The 17,967-nt window shown below is 43.8% G+C and overlaps 1 protein-coding gene across 1 annotated transcript in view; it reads left to right on the top strand.

Moving 5' to 3' along the window:
* Nceh1 (neutral cholesterol ester hydrolase 1) overlaps positions 1-14,414 on the top strand; it is a 64,599-nt gene extending 50,185 nt beyond the window's left edge. The window contains exons 4-5 of the mRNA XM_027392086.2: positions 8,777-8,948; positions 10,710-14,414. Of these exons, the coding sequence (XP_027247887.1) occupies positions 8,777-8,948; positions 10,710-11,327 (790 nt within the window). The 3' untranslated portion in view covers positions 11,328-14,414. The remainder of the gene's footprint in view (positions 1-8,776; positions 8,949-10,709) is intronic.
* Positions 14,415-17,967: the final 3,553 nt, after the last annotated feature.

Genomic DNA, 17,967 nt, shown 5'->3' with positions numbered 1-17,967 from the left:
ACCAGGTGGATATAATGGATATATGCATATGTATGTATGTATGTATATGAGTGTATATATGTATGTATGTGTGCATGTGTATATATAAATATATATGTAAACAGGATATATTAGAGTGGCTTATAGGCTGTGGTTTGGCTGGCCAACAGTGGCCATCTCAGCCAGTTAGCCATCAAAATAATAAAGCATAGTGTGATTGCTACTGGTTGTCAATACACATAGGATGTTGGATAACTTTAAATTCTACAAGAGATTTATCACACCACCTTTTTTTTTTTAATACCACCCTTTTTTGATGTGGAAAACTTTCGAGTTTTTGCTTTTAATTAAATAATTAATTTTTTTCTACATTTATGCACCATTTTACAAAGCTGCCTTAAACCACACCCCCATCCTACCAGATGTCAGGTGAGAACTCGAGGCTTTGCAGAGTTGTAGGTTCCTGTGGCAAATGTGTCACACAAGATGCTGATGTGCTCGGGCTTTGGTCACTAGGGTCTGAGCACTGGAGACTTCAGGCCCTTGTTTTTATTGTCCATAAAATTTTGGGCTACAGACTTCCAAAGGCATAGCGCTTTAGTGGGACGCCTCACAGTGCCCGTGTGCTTAAGCAGCTTTAGGGATACATGACCTGAAAGCCATGCGGCCACTTCACTGGTAAGTATACCCTTCTTTGTTCTCTTCCTCATTGAAGCCATGGAGAGATAGAGTGCTCCAAGTTCTAACCCCTACACATACACACACACACACACACACACACACACAAAAAAAAAAAAAAAAAAAAAAAAAAAAAAAAAAAAAGGAAGGAAGGAAGGAAGGAAAAACCCAAACAAAAACAACAGCACCAATGGGAGGCTCAGCTCAATACATGCCTACTCCGCCATGTCAGCCTCTGTCTAATTCTACAGAGAAGATCCTATGGCTGCTTCAAGAAAATAGATTGATTTTTTTTTTTTTTTTTTTGCTGACGTTAAGTAACAAATCACCCTTTTCAAACATGCTTAGTTAATGTATGTTGTTTCTGATCACTTCTTAATTCAAAGCCCAAAGGGGAAAGATGCCCAGGCTTTTCTCTTACAATTAGATCCTTTAGAATTTTAGATGGGACAGAGTGGTTCAGAGAGAGACAGAGCTCATTTGGTAAAGTGTTTAGTGTGCAAGAATGGAGGCCTAAGGTCCACTCTCAGAACTCACTTAAACATGAAAAAAAAAGCCAAGTGAGTTGTTGGTGGTGCAAATTTGTAACCCTCATATGAGGGAGGTGGAGAAAATGGATCCCCAGGGCTCACTAGCCTGCCAGCCTTTTCTAATTGGTCAGTTCCAGGCCAATGAGAGACTGTCTTGAAGGCAAAGTGGTGGCATCTTGAGGAATGCCAGCCAAGATTGACCTCTAGCCACTACATACATATGCACACACATACTTGTACCAGGAGACACAAGTGTACACACACAGCTCTGTGTTGCATCCATAGTCAACCTATGATTGAAAAATCCCCTTGAGCTGGTGAAACCTGGCCCCATTGCTTCACAACTGAGCCCATGGATTCCTCTTTAGCCTCTGGAACCATACTAAGACAAGAAGCTAGAAGCTTGTGGTTTCCTGGATTGCCCGGGCTCCTTCTGTACTGGTGGCTGAGTATCTTGGTTGAGGGTCAGTTGAGATAAGCACCTGGAAAGGGAGTCTCTCAGCTTTTACAGATATGTCTCATGAAGACATGTCCTTCTCCCAGCCTTGGGCACCAGACTTAGGACCTGATGACTTCTAAGCAAGTGTTCTACCACCGAGCCTTGGTGAGTCCTGTGACATCTTAAGCTAGGACCAGCATTTTGGGAGGTTCACATTGTTTGAAAAGACTTCACTTCTGGGCTCAGGTACTCCATCTATAAGATTTTGGTGGAGCCTCCCAATATCTACCTAATCATTTGAACCCCAACCTGTGTGTATTTGTGTATCTGTGGGTGCATGCTCACATGTATACAAAGGTCAGAGGACAACCTCAGTGCTCTTCCTCAGGAGCTGCCCTCTTTTCCTCCTGAGAGCAGGTCTGTCACTGGCCTAGGCAATCTACCAGTGTCTGCCTTCCTGCACTAGGATTAGAAGCACCACTATGCCTGGCCTGTCATGTAGGTTCTGAGGACCAAAGTCAGGCCCTTCTTGTGTGTTCACAGTAAGTACTTTCCCTACTGAGCTATCTGCCCTCCCCAACCATTCTGAGACAGGTCTCATTGTGTAGCCAAGATTGGCCTGTAGCTCACCACACAGACCATGCTGACCTCACAGCCATGGCAGTCTTCTTTTCCCAGCCGCCAAAGTGCTGGGGTTACAGATAGGGGAGTCCACACCTGCTTTATCGAATGTTAGTCTCATCCAGTCAGCCAAACCTTAGCTCTGATCTCCACCCTCCCTTGCTGAAGGATTGGTGGTCAAGGTGGAGTGAATGTTTGTGTTTGCAAGAGGCAAACTGAAAGCAGAAAACAGCCAGGGAGATCTGTCACCAACGTTCATACACGAACCACACTTCAAGAAGGAGAGGCTAACTAAACATCTGGTGACCCCCAGTCCTCCAGTTCTCCAGTCCTCCTGCGGTCTGATCTTTCTCTCCCCCTCCCCCCTCCTTTTTTTTTTTTTTTTTTTTTAAAGCAGGTTCTTATCTAGGCAAAGCTGGTTTTGAACTTCCTTTGCAGTTAAGGATCATCTTGTACTTTGATGCCCCTGCCCTCCCCTGACTTCTTGAGTTGCTGGGTTTATAGGCATATGCCACCATGCCTGGGTTTATGTGGTGGTAGGGATGGAGCCCATGGCGCCCTGCATAGTAGGCAAACATTCTACCAACTGAGCTCCACCCCAGACCCCAACTGTATGTACTAATAAAAAAGAACTTTGTCAAAGGAGTACATAGATTGTTCCTCTGGAGTTGTTTCTATCCAATAGAGGGCATGAGCAGAATGTAATTATTAATTTGTTTTAGACTCCCCTCTTGTGAAGATAGAGGGCCTCCAAGATTGGAAGGTGGTAAGCCTTTTAAGCTTTCCAAGATGAATCTATTGAACTTTTCTTTCGAGAGGGAAGAAAGGGTGAGGAGTAGCAGAGAAGGCTGTGAGCCCTCTCTCTGTTGCACTGAATCAACAGGAAGATGATTTCATTCTCCACTCTCAGTCAACCTTTCACCTACCTGGCATGACCTGAAGCAAACATTGTCCTCCTGCAGACAGCAGTGGGAATGGCTTCCAGGTTATGCTGTTTTTCAGGGACAACGTTTGTTCCAACCTTGGCAGTCCAGGTTATTGGTCTTTCTGCAGTGCCTCCTTTCCCTGGTCACTGGAATAAATATTAACGTGAGTGCTGGGGGCTAGAGGTAGAGTGTATGCAATGCATGGAATTCCGGTTTCCATGCCAGCACCACTTAAAACATATCTGTAATGCTGGCACTCAGGCAGGAGGATCAGATGTTCAAGGTCATCTGCAGCTGCGTAGTTTGAGGCTAGCGAAACAAACAAAGCATTAGCTCACAGGGCCAGTGCTCAGTGGAACTGTTTGAAATCATTCTGAACTCTCTTCTTCTCGAGACATTTGAGGTGTCTGAGTTACAGTTTATGTCAGAGACCTTGGCTCCAAGAAAGGGAGGGACTCAGAAAGTTATTGAAAGAAATGTCATTTAAAATGAAAAGAAGGGAACTTTTGATGAGGAAATGATGGGGGAAGGACCCTGGGGACAGAGAGGAGACCAGTGTCCTGCTATGGAAACAGGAACCGGCCTGAGGAGGGGGAGCATGTGCTGGGGTCCTGATGGGGACCTCGTGCAGCACTGGGATTTCTTGGAAATTTTTCTTCTAAGATAGATGCAGGGTCTCCGCCCACAGTGGTGGCATTGGAATATTTGGGGCAGGGCTCACAGCTCAGTGTTTCTGAAAAACAGCATTGGGTGAAGTGCAGGCAGAATTTACAAGGAAAGTGTGTGTGTATCATGTGTTTATCATGTTTTGGTTTGTGTTTGTTTTTATGTTTTGAGGCACAGTCCTGCATATATAGCTCTGGCTGGCCTGTACTTGCTGTGGAGCTCAGCTAGCCTTGAACTTTTGGCATTCCTCCTCCACAGCCTCCTCAGTGTTGGAGTTACATACGTGTGCAGAGTATCACAGTGCTGGAGTTACACACATGTAGATAACCACAGTGCTAGAGTTATATGTGTGCAGATAACCAGAGTGCTGGAGCTACATGTGTGTAGATTACCATGGTGCTGGAGTTACATATATGTGCAGATAACCACAGTACTGGAGTTACATGTAATGCAGGTTACCACCTCTGGTGCGGAAGATCATATGTTTTATTTTGGCTAAGGTTTTGTGTTGGTTCATGACATGCAGCTCATGTTAGTAGCTATTGACCTTGAATATCTGGTCTTGCTGCCTCCATAGCCTGACTGCTAAGATTACAGGTGTGTGCCACCACTTCTGACAAGGCAAAGCATATTGTTAATGTGTAGTAGTTTTGTATTGGAAATAATCGCTAACCCACCAAAACCATGACAAATATTCTGAGATACCAAAAGCCTCGCTTGAGCGTTTCCTGCTCAAATGAGGTAAGGTGAAGCCTCAGTGTAGTGGCATTGGAAGACAACAGACGTATTTTAGAATGGGGTGAGCATGGGTTTTAAAGCCATCTTTAAATTCTACCTCTGCAGTGTACCCCACATCTTCTTTATGTACACACACACACACACACACACACACACACACACACACACACACGCACACACGCACGCACGCACGCACGCACGCACGCACACATGCACACATGCACGAGTGTGTGTATGACCGTAATCTCAGTAGAACTAGGAGTTCCCAGTCTTTCTTAATAAATTTGATACCAGTCTGCCTGAAACTTTGTCTCCAAAGTGGGAGGGGCAGAGAGAGGGAGGAGAGAACCTAGCCAATAACATGTGTAAATCTGTAAGCAAATGCATAATGTGGGTAGAGTGGAATATGTGGAAAGGATAGACTAGGATCCTATTTTGAGATAGGATCTTCTGCAATCACCCAAGATGGCTTTGAACTCACACTTGGGACTCACTCCAGTCCCAAGTAGGTGGGATTAGTGGCCTGTTCCACTACGCCAGGCTGTCTACTTTCTTTAGATAAACCACCCATGAATTTACTCCCATTTCTGTAAGTTTCTATGTCTATAAATACATTCCCATCTTTGTTGGATTTCTCAGGTACATTTTCGGTACTTGAAGGTGACCCGAGAACACTGCTACCAGTAGTACATTCATCCTCTGGTCTACAAAAGTAGTATCTTTTTTTTTAATGACTTTTTTTTAAAGTTATTTATTTATTTATTATGTATACAGTCTTCTGCCCGCATGCCAGCAAAGGGTACCAGATCTCATTCAAGGTGGTTGTGAGCCACCATGTGGTTGCCGGGAATTGAACTCAGGACCTCTGGAAGAACAGTCAGTGCTCTTAACCGCTGAGCCATCTCTCCAGCCCCAAAAGTAGTATCTTGTCTTACCATATAAAACCAATGGATGCTTTCAGCTTCAGCAAAGATGCTGGGCACGGTGGTCCACACTTGATCCCAGCACTTGGGAGCAGAGAGAAGCAGGGATCTCTGAGTTCCAAGCCAGCCAGGCTACACAGTTAGCCCTTGTCTTTAACAAAGATTACACAGAGATCAATTGAGAGCCTAGAGTATGGGTTGTGTGGGGGACAAGTGGTGATTTAGAGTCTCTCACATGCTAGGTGACTCTTCCACTGGAAGGGAGTCTTAGTAAATTGCCCAATCTGGCCTTGAACTCACTTGATAGCCCTGTCTAGAACTGTCAGTCTTCCTCCCCCAGGCTCTGGGAGTTGGATCACAGGCTGTTCCCACCAGGCTGTACTAGGCTGTGGATGTTTAGTGGTACCATAGATGTTAGCGTGATGATGCGTTTGTGTGCAGGATTGTTTGCCATGCTAGTTCATCAAGTTACTCTCTGACAGGATTGATCACTAGGTACCAGGTTCCCAGATTTTATTTCCCGCCACCCAAAGATTCCAAGGCCTTGATACAAGAGTGTTGAAAATTCAACACTATGCATGTGCATATCCTATTGCAAATGTGTGTGCTGACCGCCTGTGTGCAAACGTGTACTGGCTGCTTGTGTGCAAACGTGCGCTGACCACCTGTGCAACTAGGAATGCTGTTTACCGTGATATAGTGGCCTGGCTGGCTGCTCTGATGTCAACCTGACACACAAACTAGAGTCCACTGAATGGAGGGACCTTCATTGAGAAAATGTCCCCATAAGATCCGCTATGAGTCATTTTCTTAATTAGTGATCATGGTGGAGGGCCCAGCCCTTTGTGAGTGGTGCCATCCCTGGGCTGGTACCAGGTCCTGGGTTTGATAAGAAAGAAAGCAGGCTGAGCAAGCCAGTAAGCAGCAGTCTTCCACAGTCTCTGCTTCAGCTCCTGCCTCCAGGTTCCAGCTCTGCCTGAGTAACCCTTTCCTCCCCAACTTGCTTTTTGATCATGGTGTTCGTCACAGCAATAGATAGAAACTATAACTAAGGTAGTGATAGAACGAAAAACAAAGCAACACATTATTTCTGTGTCTTGTCTCCTGAGATGCATCTGTTGTTTTTTTTGTTTTGTTTTGGTTTGGTTTTGGGTGTTTTGTTTTTGTTTTTTTTTTCAGACCAGAAATTACATGAAGAGCAGGAATAGATACAATCTTGATAGATGTCGCCACCTAGTGGAAAGAGTGGTGTAACCACACTGATGTCAATGGAGGAGAAGCACATGCTATACTGAGCTGTATTCCCCAGGCCTTTTTTCTATTTTTTGTTTTATGACAAGGTCTCACTGAATTTCCCAAGCTGTAACTCAGCAGGATTTTTGAATTTGGGATTCTGCCTCAACCTCCTAAGTGATTGAGATTACAATGTGCCTGCCAAAGCACTGCTTGAATGGCCCACTCAGGCCCTAAAGCAAGTGAACAGTCAGACTTCCCAGTTAAGGCTCAAATGCTCAGTAAAATCAAGCACAGGAGGGGGCGGAGACTGAGAAGGTGTGAAGACTGAACTGCAGGTACACACCATAGTGGTGTTGAGCGTGGCTCCGTCATGAGAGTTCTAGAACGTTTTTACAGAATTAAGATGAAGAATTTTGCCATTGCAAAGTGTGCCCAGGGAGGAGTCTCAGAAATGTCCCATAGTGTCTGGACAAGGCTCTGTGCTAACCTAGCTTCCCTTCTCCGGTTAAAAAATGACATTTTACCAGTGCTTCAGCAAGTACATGCATCCCTTGGGTTTAATGGTGGGCTGGCACAGACCTCTTCAGCAGAGACAGCTGTATTTAAAGAATTGTGGTAAACATGAGCCTAGTGAATTGGTTAATGCTGTTTAGTTAGCTTTTAACCAGAGCTGCCATGAGTGGTACGTAGACTTTTCCGAAATAAACCCCCCAAATTCCTTATGGAGCCATTGTGTCTTAAGGAGAACCTACACATTACATCAGGTGGCAAGTTTGATGTCTGAAGGCTATTTTTGTTTTGTTTTGCTTGTTTTTGAAATAGGCTTTTGCTATGTGACCCAAGCTGACCTCAGCCTGTATGGGCCACAGGTTCTGTGCTCACAGAGAAGCAATAGAGGAACCAGAAATGTTAAACACACTGGGTTGCGGCTTCAGAGAGATATATAACCTGGTTTCTTCCCAAAAGGCTGAGAATGGATATAGTTTATAGTCTGGTGACCTTTGTTCTGTCTGTATGAGTGAGACCACAGATCCTTCCCCAGGCCCTTAGGCTGTCACAAGCACTCAATCTATAGAACCCATCTTTATGGAAGAGGTCACATGTACTTTACGGAGTTATAAAAGTTTTGATGTAGCCATCCCTTAAGCTTTATTGTGCTCATGGTATCAAGTTAATTATCACCAGGAAACTTTTTTCCAAATTTGTGTTACTTAACTATGCCTAAAATTACCAGCCTGGTGTCAGACTCTTGGTGTTTGAGCCAAAAACAGCTACTGAGTTGTGTTGTACGAGACTTCCTTCTTGCCTCACACAATTTGACACTCTGCTGACCTTTGTGGGCACAGAGACCCCTTCCCCCACCACCCATCAAACTCTGAGTCCTCCTGCATCAGCCTCCCCTGAGATTATAGGTATCCACCCATCATGGTTGGTGTCCTAGTTTGCTTTTCTGTTGCTGTGATAAAACATGACCAAAAGCAACATGGCAGGGGGCTTATTTGGCTTACATATCCTGGTTCCAGTCCCGATTGAGGCGAGTCGGGGTCGAGGAAATGATACAGGAGTCCCAGACCATCCCAGCCCATGCTGTGGCTGTCTTGCTTCCTCTGGATGGTACTCAACCCGCTTTCAGAACAACTGCCCAGGTTGGCAGCACCCACCATGTGCTGGGCCGCTCACATACATCAACTAGCATGAAATGCCCCACACTTGTGCTCACAGGCCAATCTGATGGAAGCAGTGCCCCAACTGAGATTCCCTCAGATAAACTCTGGGCTGTGCCATGTTAATAGCTGAACCTAACCAGGAGGGCCAGCTTGTACAGCTTGATTTTTTTTTTTTTTAAAGGACTTTTGTGAGTACCAAGTTACTAACTCTACCTATTTTACAAGAAAATAAATGATTTATTTTTACATTTTACATTTCTTTTAATTTCTTATCTGGTTCTGGTTTTTAAAAATTCCAATTTTTCTTCATAAATGTTGAGAGGCCTTTAAAACGTGATGCCATCCTAAAATGACACCACTTTTGTCTTGGCAGATACAGGCTAGTTCCACAGGTCCACTTTCCCGAGCAAATTTACGATGTCATCCGTGCCACAAGATACTTCTTGCAGCCAGAAGTCTTAGACAAGTACAAGGTAGACCCTGGCAGAGTTGCTGTTTCTGGAGACAGTGCTGGTGGGAATTTGGCAGCTGCCCTTGGACAACAGGTAACAGCACTGCCTCAGGGCGCTTGTGATTGCAGGGTTGGGGGGGGTATGCCTTGCAACTCTCACCTTCACCTGTGCTGCTGGGCTGCTCACCCTGTGGCTAGCACCCTCATGTGACTGACTGCCCTAGGGGCAGTGGGCACTGAGGAGTGTCCTACCTACCTGGTGCTGTTTGACTTGCAAAACAGGAAATTTTGGCTTAAATTTTTGTTCCTATAGTTGTTTTCTAAGAGTTTAAAGAGAAATTAAAATACTAAGCTGTTTTCCAAAGTTTTATTTATTATTATTTAGTGTTTTTTGAGATAGGGTATTATGTAGCCCTGGTTAGTGTCCAATTTTCTATGTAATTTAGGATGTCCTCTTGCCTCCACGACCCCCCCCCACCAATGTTGAGATCACAGGCATGTATCACCACTCCAATTTCTATTACTTGTGTTTTTGAGATAGTGTCTTGCTATGTAGCCCAGGCTAGCCTAGAACTTGTACTCCTGTTGCCTTAGCTATCTGGAGTGATGGGGTTGTGGGTGCATACCATCATGCCTGGCTCATAGGCCTCAAATATAGACAGAAATTCCAGCTCCACCTTGGAGAGATAGAAGCCCATGCCTGGGTCCCTTTGTTGTTCTATGAGAAGATAATGTCCTCTAACTGCAGGAGTGTTGCAGGACTTTGTGAGACACATACACACAGTGCTCACACGCATCTTACCAGGAGAGAGGGCTCTAAACAAAGTGAGGGCTGCTCAGTTACCCTGATTCCGTCCATTTTCTTTTGAGACATGTGGCATCCACGTACAGACTTTTATTTATTCGTTTATTTATTTATATCTTGGTTTTTCGAGACAGGATTTCTCTGTATTGCTTTGGAGCCTGTCCTGGCACTCACTCTGTAGACCAGACTGACCTTGAATTCACAGAGATCTGACTGCCTCTGCCTCCCCAATGCTGGGATTAAAGGTGTGCACCACATGCAGGCTTTTAAATGCTGGAATTATAAAATGGGACAATGTAGTCACCCTGTGGAGAAGCACCGATGAGCTGAGGTTGCTGGCATAGGAAGTCATATCCCTTCTACTTCAAGCTCTCTCTGGACATTGCTTGCCTGTATGAACTCACTGTCCCAGAACAGAGACTAACAACTCGTCACCTAGCATCTGTAAACCTTGACTAAAGTCACCGAGCACCTGTAAACCTTGGAGTCCCACCACCCCTGCATTTAATCTCTAGCCTTCTCCTCTAAAAGAGGAAGATTTGTGATTATTTTCCCCTGCTCCAGAAGCCATTGCCATTTGTTGTTTTATAGGGATTAAAAAATTAAATAAGACCCACAATTTACTCACAAGTAATATGCAGCAAGGTGTGTAAGTATTAAAAGATAGATAGAAACAAGCAGAGTGTCATTGGGGGTTTAGAGACCTCAGGGGTCACGCAACACTAAATTCATTCAAAACTGTGAGTCACAAACGGCAGACATTCCTTAGGAATTCCCCAGCAGCTTAGCAGGGCATGGTGAAAAGGAATGCTTTATTTCATTTTAAAGCACCCACTCATTTATTTAAAACATTCTGTAAACTGCTTTCTAAAAAAGGATCCATGCAGCCAGGCGTTGGTGGTGCACGCCTTTAATCCCAGCACTCGGGAGGCAGAGGCAGGCGAATCTCTGTGAGTTCGAAGCCAGCCTGGTCTCCAGAGCTGTTTTGAAAAAAAAAAAGAAAGAAAGAAAGATCCATGCAAATGACATAACACGTTTCTTCTATTCTAGTTTACTTACGTTGCCAGCCTGAAAAATAAGCTCAAACTGCAGGCTTTAATCTACCCAGTCCTCCAGGCTTTGGATTTCAACACACCCTCTTACCAGCAGAACGTGAACACTCCAATCCTGCCACGCCACGTCATGGTGAAGTACTGGGTGGATTACTTCAAAGGCAACTATGACTTCGTACAGGCCATGATTGTGAACAATCACACTTCCCTTGATGTGGAGAAGGCCGCAGCCCTCAGGGCCCGTCTCAACTGGACATCCCTGTTGCCCTCATCCATCAAAAAGAACTACAAGCCTGTCATGCAGACCACAGGTGATGCCAGGATCACCCAGGAGATCCCTCAACTGCTGGATGCAGCTTCTTCCCCGCTCATCGCAGACGAGGAAGTGTTGCAGGACCTTCCGAAAACCTACATCCTCACCTGTGAGCATGATGTCCTGCGGGATGATGGGATCATGTATGCCAAGCGCCTGGAGAGTGCAGGTGTGAACGTGACCTTGGACCACTTTGAGGATGGCTTCCATGGTTGTATGATTTTCACAAGCTGGCCGACCAACTTCTCTGTGGGAATCCGGACTAGGAATAGTTACATCAAATGGCTGGATCAAAACCTGTGATGGAGTAAACTCCTCAGACATGCAAAGCTCTTGACCTCTTCTGTTTGCTTTGAAAAGACCCACACTTTTCAATCATTGGCACTTTTCCTTGTTTCTCATGAGTACTGGAATCTGTATCCTGCAGACCTTATAATAATCTACATTTTAAAAGTGACTCACCAACAAGTTTAAGAACATCTGGGCCATTTTCTCTATTCTTTATTATAGCCCACGTGGTATGAATGGTCACAATTTGAGGAGCTAGAAATAGCCCTAGGTCCTGCCTCTGCTGTGTTCTTTCCACAAGAACTTCTTCTGGCTGTGGGTGAGATAATAACTTCTGAGGAACTAAAAAAAAAAAAAAAAAAAAAAAAAAAAAAAAAAAAAATGTCAGCTTCTCTTCAGTTCTTCAGGTTGAAACAGGGTACCCCGAGCAGGGTCCAGGGGACACTCTGAGGCCAGCACTGGGGACTGCATGTCCTCTGCCTCTGACAATGGTTGTGTTTCCTATGGGAATTTTGACAGGATTTCTAGCAGGCCACACCTCTTTTTAAAAGCTTCTCTTCCCCCAGAGTATTAATTATGAGCAGGGTGCTGTACATTCAGTGGGGACTAAGGGTGACTGGGAAGTTATTTTCTACGCCTATTCTGAGAAAACAAGAGGCTGCATGAACTGAATATTTCCCTGAGAAAATCTTTTGGAAACAAACTTATTTAACTGTAGAGTAAGTTATCTATTATGAAATAAGTCAAGATAGAAAAAAAAAAACCAGCCTATTGTTACTTAGGCACACTCCTGGCATAAATCACTAAGAGTGGTATGTATATATTTGTTATAGTAAGGAAGTAAACCCTGCTTAATAAGACCTTAGAATTATGAGAAATACCTTTAGAAGGGCTAGTCCATTTGTGGAAGAAGGGCTAGTCCATTCTTGAAAACCCAACTTTTTCACTTGTAGCTGAAAATTAGGGAATTTTCGTATAGTGTATTGTTTATTTTTTAAGTTATTTAATGTTAATATATATAGCTGAACAGGATTTTTCTGAAAGATATCTATTATAAAAAATTTAAGATAAAGGGTATTTTAAAAAGAAAATTACCATAGAGTTATATCCATGTGCAATTTGTGAGTAGCTAGATAAATTATAGTAGTAAGGATCACATACTTTGATATTTATATGCATATGCAAATTACAGTAATTAGAAACATTTTACCTAGTACAGACATCCAGGTAATGCTGGTTGACCATCCTAATCCAAAATTGGAACTATCCCAAAACCCAGATGGCACAAGTGGAAAGTTCCAGACCATGGAAGTTTATTTTGTGCATAAAATTTTTAAACTTGTTGTGTGTAGTTACCCTCAGGCTATGTAGATAAGGTGTATAAAAAGCACAAATGAATATCCTAATTAGACTTGGGTCCCATTCTCAAGATATTTTGTTACATATATGCAAATATCCCAAAGTCTAGAAAAGTTAAAACTCTGAAACAGTCTTGTCTCCAGCTTTTCAGATGAGAGATACCCAACCTATAATTTAAAGACACACATGCTCATCTCTGCCCATGATGACCAGGAGAGCCCTCACGGGAATCCCTGTGTGTGACAGGCAGACGCCAGCACTGCCCACTCCAAGTTTCTCCGTGTAGGTCTAGACGTTCCAACTGCGAAGCCTTACCTTCATAAATGGTCTTCACTGCCAGTGTGGGCATCTTGGGCATAGGAAGGGATTCCAGATTTGAGTTGAACACCCTGCCCTCCTTCCTATCATCCCAACTTCTGCCCACGATCCATGCTACATTTAGGGACTGTCCAGAGGACACGCAACCGAGTCATGACACAGTGCACCGTGAAAGGAGAGCAGAGCCTTTCCACTCTGTGAAGCATGGGTGCTTCCTGTTTCCAGCAACGAGAACAAGTGTAAAGTTTCACTCTGCTTTCATTTATCTTTAAAGCTACTGGCATCTTTATATGTAACAAATGTAGCAGTGTGTGTGTTTGTGTGTGCCGTGTGCATATGAAAATAGTTTTATAGATGACCTTGCTGATTTGCTCAAGTCACTGTCACTGGTCTCCCTTTTGTCTAAAATTTGAGAGCAGAATTGCTTGATCTTTGAGATCACTTCTAACATCAGTCTTTTCTATGGTAATTTTGGTAGGTCATAATTCTGAATACACCAACATAGTCATCTCTAAACACTGATTTTGCTTATAAATAGGTTTTTAAAAATTGGCCACATGGCATCAGTGCCTCCCTCCGCAGGGTTACCATTGTTCATATTTAGGATATAAATTGATGCCCATCTTCAACTGAGATCACAGGGCATTTTTAAAACCTGAAATTTTAGTTCTTATTTGAATGCCAGCCATCTTGTCAAGGTGCTGGGCAGGGAACCCAGGGCCTTACATACTTGGCAAGTGCTTTACCCTGAGCTACACCTGGAGCTTCATTACTGTTTTCTTCTATGCCATTTAAAGGTGTGAAATATATTTTAACTTTACCTCTAAGAAAGAGGAATATTAATGTATTTACAGAGTTCCTTAAAATGGTATTTTCTTCCCAAACTATATAAGCCAAATTCTGCAGAAATCACACAATGAATGTCCACAGATGTCTGAAGAGCTCTCAAGGATGAAGGGGGGATGGAGGGGACAAAGGGACTACCCACTATATCTGACAGAATACTTGGGGTTTTATTCTTACAGGTATGTTGTTCTCCATAACGTTTTCAGTATATGATAGCTTGATTTCCTTTTCCTGTTTGATGAAAAGGTTGCACTTTAGAATACTAAGATCTTTGAAATCAGAACATTAACAAATGAAGGAAAATGTTGAGATGCTGCAAAGTGTCATGAAGTACGATTCATCTTGTGTTTTCACGATCATTTCTGAGGACTCTGAAGACTTGCATAATGATGGTGAATGGAATATTTTGTGCAAGACATTTTAACCTTTGACTTTGTGCCGATTTCCCACTGCCCAGGGGAAGGCAGATTTTAAGAAGAGTTTTAGGAACAAGTATATTTATGGACTGAAAATCCAGTATAGCACTGGGAAAGTTTATGTTTGGCATCTTGTTTGGAAATAAAACGGGTCCATCTGGAAGCACGCCTCTGTCTCTTGCCCTGCCTACACTTCTGGTTACAACTGGATTCACTGACCCCTTTCTTTGTATCCAGGTCCAGCCCCCAAATCTTCTCCCCCTAGATAGACTCTAACTGTCTTTGTGTCAGACAGGTAGTTCTGTGACCTCCCTGATGACACTCATTTCCTGTCTGATACACTGTATTTTCCCTTGTCCAAGTGAAGCCTGCCATAGTGTGTGTCCTAAGTGCTAACATTAGAAAAGATGAGTGTGGGCTTGAACCATCTCAGCCAGAGAAGTCTCAGCAGTGAAAACAAGTTCTCAAGCCAACTCTGTTATCCCATTTCAGACTTCAATATTAGCTTAGTTCATATCAATATTGTCTTAGTCACTATTCTATTGCTGTGAGGAGACACCATGACCAAGGCAACTGTTATAAGACAAAGTATTTAACTAGGGGTTTGCCTACAGTTTCAGAGCTTGGTGCATTATCATCATGCCAGGAAGAACCACATTTCACTCCTTGCCCCCTCTCCCCCCATAGGCTTGTAGCTATATCCTAATGTGAAAATACATTCAGTCCAACTTCAAGAGTTCCCATAGTGTTTCAGTCCCTATTCCTAGAACAAACAGCATGGTCAGGGCTATCACGGCAATACCCCACTGTAGGGGAAGCTGTAGCCACGTCTACTTAGGGGCTGGCTACAGGTGTGCTTGACCATGCTTGCGAGGGCGTGGTCAGGGTGAGGTAGAGTGGGACTGCGTCTCTCTTTCGGTTTCACTTTTGGGCTTGTGTATAGACCGCTGCCATGCCGGCTGGCTAGGTTGCTCTGTAAGTAAGGCTTTTCCCTATTAAATACCCTTATATTTCCACTTGGCTCCGTATTGGTAATTTCCCACTATACCCCACTTCTGGTACCAACTTCTGTGTTAGACACTGTTCTATTGTTGTGAGGAGACACCATAATCAAGGCAACTATTATAAGACAAAGTATTTAATTGGGTGCTTGCTTACAGTTTCAGAGGTTTAGTACATTATCGTCGTCATGATGGGAAGCATGCTGTATGCAGGCAGGTACTGGAGCAGTGGCTGAGAGCTATATTTTGATCCACAGGCAGAGAGAGACTCTGGGTTTGGCTTGGGAAACTTCAAGGCCCATTCCCAGTGACACACTTCCTTCTAATCCTTCTAATCCTTTCAATTAGTGCCATTCCCTGGAAACCAAATCTCAGAGCCTATGGGGGCCATTCTTACTCAAACAACAAGTATCGGGATGTAGAAAGGTTTTTTCCTGACTAAATTGTTTGTATTGGTATCAAATGGTCACATACCACTTAATCCACACCTGTAGTACCAGCGATTGCTGTGCATGAGTAAGGCAGGAAGACCTTGACACACACACAAAGGCCCATCCAAGTGTACAAACTGGGCTTTAACTTACGGCTATTTTATCCTCTCCTATAAAACCTCTGGTGTGGTGTGTTTTGTTGGAAAGACAGCAGTGGGGGACTGTGGATGCTAGGGAGCTGGTAAGTGCTGGTCTGACAGCACTCAAAGCTCTGCTCCACATAAACCCATAAACCTAGTATGGTGGAATCTGCCTGTATTCTCAGCACTTGGAGATCCAGGCAGTATGCTCCGAAATTCAATAGCATCTTTAACTACACATAGGGAGTTTGAGGCCAGCCTGAGGCACCTTAGACCCTATCTCAAAAAGAACCAACCAATAAATTAAGATCCACCAATAGTTCTAACCAATTTCCTTTGGGACTTTTTATTTACTTACTATGAATAGTGTTCTGCCTGCATGTATCCCTGCACACCAGAAGAGGGCACCAGATCTCATTATAGATGGTTGTGAGCCACCATGTGGTTTCTGAGACTTGAACTCAGGACCTCTGAAAGAACAGCCAGTGTTCTTAACCACTGAGCGATCTCTCCAGCCCTCCTTTGTAAATTTTAAATACAATCTTTTAAACTTTTCTTAAAAAGTGAGGTTTTTATTTTGTTTTCAATTGCTGGCCCTCAGACCCAGGGCCTGTACATGTTTTGTGAATCTACCACTGAACTGCCTCCCAAACCTTCTGATTTATTGTTTTAATTTTTTTTATGTTTTAAGATTTTATTCATTTTGTGTGTTTCCGGTCTCCATCATGCCATGGCACATACATGTGTGAAGATCAGAGGATGACCTTTGGAAATCAGTTCTCTCCGTCCACAATGTAGCCCCCCAAACTTGGGTCATCAGGCTCCATGACAAACACCCTTTACCCATTGAGCCATCTTGCTGGCCCCTAATACTGTTTTCATTCTTTTTATGACCCCCCTCCCACCAGCCCTTAGCAGTACCTTAGGTTTTCTGATGGAGCCACTATTTAGTCATCTAGCGTTATGAGTAATACACATGGAACCTCAGCGGATTCCATGGCAGGTGAGGGTGACAAACACACCAGGCAGACAGAGCTTAAATGAGTTTTATTAGGGGAGGGAAGGGGGAAGGAAGGAAAGAAAGAAGAGGTAAAGAGACACAGAGACAGAGAGAGGACAGAAGAGAAGAGGGAGACAGGAAAAGTTCAGTCTGCCCCAGGGAAAGAGAGTAGGAAAGAGAGAGTAGAAAGTGCGAGGAGGTCTTTGTTTTAAAGGGGTCCTTTGCACCTGGGACGACCAGGGTACTGCCTGAGTGCATTCTGCCAGGTGAAAGGGGGTAGACCAGCATAATGCCTGAATCCTTACATCTAGGTTATTGCTTTTAATATCAGGTTACTCAGTTGCAAAGATTGAAAATGTAATATTTAGTAAATATCTGTGGCACATTCAGCCATGTCGCTCAACACATAATTTTGTCTCATTGGACAGTCAAAGGACTGTTGACATCAGCTGCCGATTTGGGTGTTTTAAGTGGCTGGCTCACTGTGAACACTTCGGATGAAGCTTTCCCTCCTCTGAGAAGCCCCTTCTCCGCGAAACTGTGCAACCAAGTTCTCTCTCACCCGACCTTCAGCTCGGGCCTTTTTGTTCCAGGGTTGTGTTTGTTTGCATGCTCACTTTCTGTTTTCCCTGTATAGATCCTGTGTGAGCAGGGACCTTTCTTGTTGTTTCTATGCCATCGATGCTCAGAACGCAAAGCAGACTTTGTTGTTTGAAACAGGGTATCATGAGTCCAGGATGGCCTCAGTCTTATGTAGATGAGGATGACCTTGAATTTCTTAGTTCTTCATCCACCTTAGGTCTGGGATTACAGTGGTGTGTCATCACACCCAATTTAACACACCAGACTTTCAAAAACAAATGTTTGTCATAAATAAATCCTTCCCAAGGAAAGTCCACCTTGTAAGCATTGTATTATTATTAGTCTCTGATTTCTCCTAGAAGTAGCACGTTAGTATCAAATGCAGTTAAGGTGATGTGACCTCACCCTTGACCACACAGCAAGTGCAAAACCAGTTTGGGCGATACTAGGATCTGTTTCATTTGGTGGTAGATGATGGCACACATTTTTAATCCCAACACTCAGGAGGTAGAGGCAGGTGGATCTCTGTGACTTCAAGGCCAAACCTGTTCTACACAGCAAG

This window comes from Cricetulus griseus, assembly GCF_003668045.3.
Source record: "Cricetulus griseus strain 17A/GY chromosome 1 unlocalized genomic scaffold, alternate assembly CriGri-PICRH-1.0 chr1_0, whole genome shotgun sequence".
Classification (NCBI taxonomy): Eukaryota; Metazoa; Chordata; class Mammalia; order Rodentia; family Cricetidae; genus Cricetulus; species Cricetulus griseus.
Note: the sequence above shows the minus strand (reverse complement) of the source record. Positions and strands in the feature narration are given on the sequence as shown.